At 42.4% G+C, this 5,000-nt stretch overlaps 1 protein-coding gene and 1 pseudogene across 1 annotated transcript; one reads left to right on the forward strand and one right to left on the reverse strand.

Annotated features, from left to right (window-relative positions):
* Window positions 1-1,639, forward strand: part of LOC109062848 — a 23,813-nt pseudogene extending 22,174 nt beyond the window's left edge.
* A 447-nt stretch (window positions 1,640-2,086) lies between these two features.
* On the reverse strand, window positions 2,087-4,233 carry LOC109062867 (gem (nuclear organelle) associated protein 6). Its single transcript, XM_042766974.1, has 3 exons — window positions 4,148-4,233; window positions 3,771-3,908; window positions 2,087-2,638 (listed from the first exon to the last, which is right to left on the reverse strand). The coding sequence occupies exons 1-3, from the start codon at window positions 4,231-4,233 to the stop codon at window positions 2,266-2,268; spliced, it is 597 nt and encodes a 198-aa protein (XP_042622908.1). The 3' UTR covers window positions 2,087-2,265.
* Between the last annotated feature and the right edge of the window lie 767 nt (window positions 4,234-5,000).

Raw genomic sequence — 5,000 nt, forward strand, 5'->3', positions numbered from 1 at the left:
GGCCTTAAAAAAAAAAAAAAAAAAAAAAATAAATAAATATATATATATATATATATATTTTTTTTTTTTTTATAAAATAAAATATAATAAAAAAGTTAATTGTGATTTTTATCTTGCGATTGTGACTTTTTTTGTGTGCAATCCTCTTGCAATACTGAATTATGAAATAAAACGTCACATTTACCTTTATTTTTTAATTCCATGCTGGAAAAAAAAGAGAAGAACACAGAATTCTTAAAAGAAAAAAGTCTGAATTATAAGATATATAAACTATTTAATATTTTAAAATATTACCTTTTTAATGTTTTATCCTGTGAGATATATAGATATAATAGAGTATAAGAAAAGGGGGAAATCATGAAATGTTTGTCATTAGCTGAACGAGCTCTTTTTAATTGTGAAATAATCTGCATGTGGTTTTCTAGACAGTGATGTATTCAAGCACGGTGTGTTTCAGATGATGTCGAAGCACCTGGACAGTCCTCCGGCGATCCCCCCGCGTCAGCCCACCACCAAAGTGTACTCGCCCCGTTACTCGCTGACGGAGCCGCCGGAGAGCCCCCCCACCCTGCCGCCGCGGGAGCCGGTGCGAACGCCAGACGTGTTCTCCAGCTCCCCGCTGCACCTGCAGCCGCCTCCACCGGGCCGCCGCTCCGAGCCCAGCCAGACCTTCTTCCCCCCGTCGCCCTTCAGCCCACACCCCCCACAGACGCCCTCGCCGCTGGGCCCGCGCAAACACCCCCCCGCTCTGGACTGTGAGCCGCCGCCGCCGCCGGGAGCCACCGGGCCGCCCGTCCCGCCGCGCCACAGCACCTCACACTCACCCATCCCCAAACTCCCTCCCAAGACCTACAAGAGAGAGTCGGTCCCCCGGGACGGCCCGCCGCTGCTGGAGAGCACTCTGAGTCTGACAGACAGTGCTGGAGACTGAACCCTTACAGAGAGACGAGGGTCCTGCCGGTGTTTCCTCTCCCTCCAGCTTTTACAAACCTCCACCAGTGTCTGTCTTCTGCGGAGCGCACATGCTGCTAACCAGACAGCTGACGGTACCCATTCACTCCCATGGTGTTTTTTCCCAACCTATTAAAGTCAATGGCTACCGCCAACTCTTTGTTTAGCAACATTCTTAAAAAGATGTGTTTTGTGTTCAGAAGAATAGAGAAACTCAAGCAGGTTTGGAACAACTGGAGGGAGGGTGAATAATAGCAGAATTGTAATTTTGGGCGAACTGTCCCTTTAAACACGTCCTTCTGAGACGATGATTGTGTTTCCATAAAGTGCAGATCCCAGCCGTTCAGGAACTTTGTATTGTTTTGTCTTCTGTGTAGCTGTTTTGTCCCACGCTCGGCTGGCTCTCCTCCTGAACACACACACACACACACACACACACTGCTGGATGACAGACTCAACAGAGCAGCTTCTCTGGATCATTTCAGACTCGCTCGTGAGCTTAAGGTACCCTCACACCAAAGAGGTACTGGAGAAACCTTCAAGAAACACGCGCGTGATTGTCCTCTATGTGCTTGAACTCTGATTTTCTCAATCATTTCTTGTTTTGCCATTAAGTATGTAAAGATGAAACGATCGCCGCCTTAAAACAAGGGAATAAAGTGTTTCTACCACTGTATGCCAAACGCCAGCCGTGACGTCACGTGTGTTTCTGTAGCGCTTTATACGAGAGAGAGTCAGCATCATTCAATGTTTCAGCGCTAGATCTCTGTGAACCCATGAACCGGAGTCTGTATGCTTTCTGCCTGATCTCAGATCAGTTTTATACATTTTAATGACACATGCATAATGAAAGGAAAACTTTAGTCTGTCTGATTAACCAAACTCTAGAAATTAATAACACATCCAGACACTTCATATTTAGTAGTATTTGATGATTTGTTGATTGCATGTCATAGATTACATTTCAATAAGATACGCAGTGGGTTTGTAAGAGGTGTTTTTATGTATGTTTGTGCTGAGTTTTCTCTGCATTCACATCATTCTGACGTCCAGTGCTTTGAAAAAAGTGAATCGTTTTGCAAATGATTCAGTTTCAAAAAGATTAATTTCTCTTCCATTGTGAGCATAGCCTTGGTTTATGAATCAGGAAACATTTATTATAACATTTGAAACACACAAACATCCAGCGACTCAGAATGTTACATGAATCGAGAGCTTGTAGACATCACAGACACTAACACAGAAGCGACGTCTGATCCAGAGCAGGGGAGCAAGCTCATTCTGGAGAGTCTCCTCGTCGGGCTGAAGGAAGACTCACGGAGGTGCCTCTGCTCCGGGCCTGCTCTCCACGAGACTCTGGACGCGAGACAGGATGATCTCGTTGGCGCTGCTGCAGTCTGCAGGCCTGTAGGGGGCGCTGATGGTCAGAGCGTTCGCCACACGCAGAACCTCCCCGTCTTCAGTCACCGGGACCCGGTTCTGCTCCAGCCACAGACGCACACTCTCCCTCCGAGACTTCAGTTCCTCCGCACTGAGACTCTGAGCTCGGTCCGGCAGGAGGACGCTCTTCATCTGACGCTCCGTTTCCTCCGTTCCTCTCCTGAGGATCTGGACATCGGTCACCGCGTGACCCAGAATCACCCTCACCGACGGACGCTCGCTCTCCTGGACGCTCAGCAGCACCACACTGCAGCCGACACAAGAGCAGAACATCAGATGATTCACCTCATGATTCAAACCCCTGAATGATTCACCTAATGATTTAAAACGCAAATGATTCACCTTATAATTCCTAATGATTCAACCCCCTGAATTATTCGTATAATGATTCATAATGATTCAAACCCCTGAATGATTCGCATAATGATTCAGACCCTTGAATGATTCGTCTAATGATTCATAATGATTCAAACCCCTGAATGATTCGCCTCATGATTCAAACCCCTGAATGATTCGTCTAATGATTCAAACCCCTGAATGATTCGTCTAATGATTAAAACCCCTGAATGATTCGTCTAATGATTCAAACCCCTGAATGATTCGTCTAATGATTCAAACCCCCTGAAATGATTCGTCCTAATGATTCAAACCCCTGAATGATTCGTCTAATGATTCAAACCCCTGATGATTCGTCCTAATGATTCAAACCCCTGAATGATTCGCCTCATGATTCAAACCCCTGAATGATTCGTCTAATGATTCAAACCCCTGAATGATTCGTCTAATGATTCATAATGATTCAAACCCCTGAATGATTCGTCTAATGATTCAAACCCCTGAATGATTCGCCTCATGATTCAAACCCCTGAATGATTCGTCTAATGATTCAAACCCCTGAATGATTCGTCTAATGATTCAAACCCCCGAATGATTCGTCTAATGATTCAAACCCCTGAATGATTCGTCTAATGATTCAAACCCCTGAATGATTCGTCTAATGATTCAAACCCCTGAATGATTCGCCTCATGATTCAAACCCCTGAATGATTCGTCTAATGATTCAAACCCCTGAATGATTCGTCTAATGATTCAAACCCTGAATGATTTCGCCTCATGATTCAAACCCCTGAATGATTCGTCTAATGATTCAAACCCCTGAATGATTAGTCTAATGATTCAAACCCCTGAATGATTCGTCTAATGATTCAAACCCCTGAATGATTCGTCTAATGATTCAAACCCCCGAATGATTCGTCTAATGATAACAAAAAATAACGCAAACAAAACAGAACTCGTGTTGCGATTCTTCGGCCGCTTCTCTGGTGTTTTATGTGAGTGATAATAAGCGCTGAGGTCATGTTTGATGATGTTTACGTTACCTGGCGGAAACGGGGTCCACGGTGAACACGCGTCCCTCGAAGCGCTGCTGATCTGCAGTCGTGAAAAAAGGAAGAACAGAAACCTCGGTGATTGACGAACTCGTGCCAGTACCGAGGACTCCCCGCTCCACACCACATCTACACAGAAACGATCACCGATAATACATCCGCGACTTCATCTTCAGCGCGAACCGTTCCGCGTCACGAGGTCAAGTGTGGCTTCATGTGGTTGGCTGGGTCAGAGATTTTCTTTTATAATATGTAAATATTTTTATTAAACATATAGAGAGTGTACGGGATATATATATATAACGCAAAATAAGCCTGACAAAGCAAAATAAGTTATTTAGAATAAGCGCGCAGTCAGAGCTCGGAACAGGAGCATTATGGGAATTGTAGTTTTCAGTCGTCCGTTGACAGGCGGCTGTTTGTTTCTGTCGGGATTCTTCACTCCGGTCTTCATTATGTCGCGCTCCGGGCGACACGGAGGGACGGTGAGGTGGAGTCTGATAACAACCAAGAAAATATCACAAATCTCTCCTGTTTCAGTCGTGTGTGAAACGCGGCTCGTTACTGTAGAGCTTTGATGTGTTTAGCACGAGCTGCTAACCGCTATCCCTAACACTGGCTAATAATAATCATAATCCGCATAATTAATAATAATAATCATAACGTAGATAGTTTAGATGCAGATGATGTGTATTTGTATGTTAAAGGATTAGTTTGTTGGGTTATAACTCAGTAATTATGATGTTTATGTCTTATTACAGTTTCTGTGTTTCGTAAATGAAATTAGTTTTTGATAGTTTTAATCAGTTAAAGAGTTTAGGTGACGTTTATATTTTCATTAATGTGTAAAATATTGCGGGTTAATATCAACGTTTCTTTTAACGAAACTATAAAAAAATCAAATTTTAATTTAAATAATGCTGAAATAAAATATAAATGTTAACTTAAAAAAGTTGCCTTGGCAACTGACTTTTAAGGTTAAGGAACTAAAATAACAAAATAAAATAAAGCTAGATAGAAATAGTAAAATTAATAATAATAATAATAAATGATAAAAGCAGATAACAATATTTTAAAAATGTGAATTAAATTTGAAATAAAACCTTAAAAAAATACTATATATATATATATATACACACACACACACACACACACACACATTACCATTCAAAAGTTTGGTCAAAAATACAGAAAAAAAACTCTAATCTCGCAAAATGTTAT

This window comes from Cyprinus carpio, chromosome A11 (genome assembly GCF_018340385.1).
Source record: "Cyprinus carpio isolate SPL01 chromosome A11, ASM1834038v1, whole genome shotgun sequence".
Classification (NCBI taxonomy): domain Eukaryota; kingdom Metazoa; phylum Chordata; class Actinopteri; order Cypriniformes; family Cyprinidae; genus Cyprinus; species Cyprinus carpio.

Coding starts and splice junctions, on each gene's coding strand:
- LOC109062867 (XM_042766974.1), bottom strand. CDS start 4,233: ATGAAGACCGGAGTGAAGAATCCCGACAGAAACAAACAGCCGCCTGTC. Junction 3,909..4,147: donor ACAATTCCCATAATGCTCCT/GTTCCGAGCTCT, acceptor GTTTCTGTGTAG/ATGTGGTGTGGAGCGGGGAG. Junction 2,639..3,770: donor GTGGACCCCGTTTCCGCCAG/GTAACGTAAACA, acceptor TGTCGGCTGCAG/TGTGGTGCTGCTGAGCGTCC.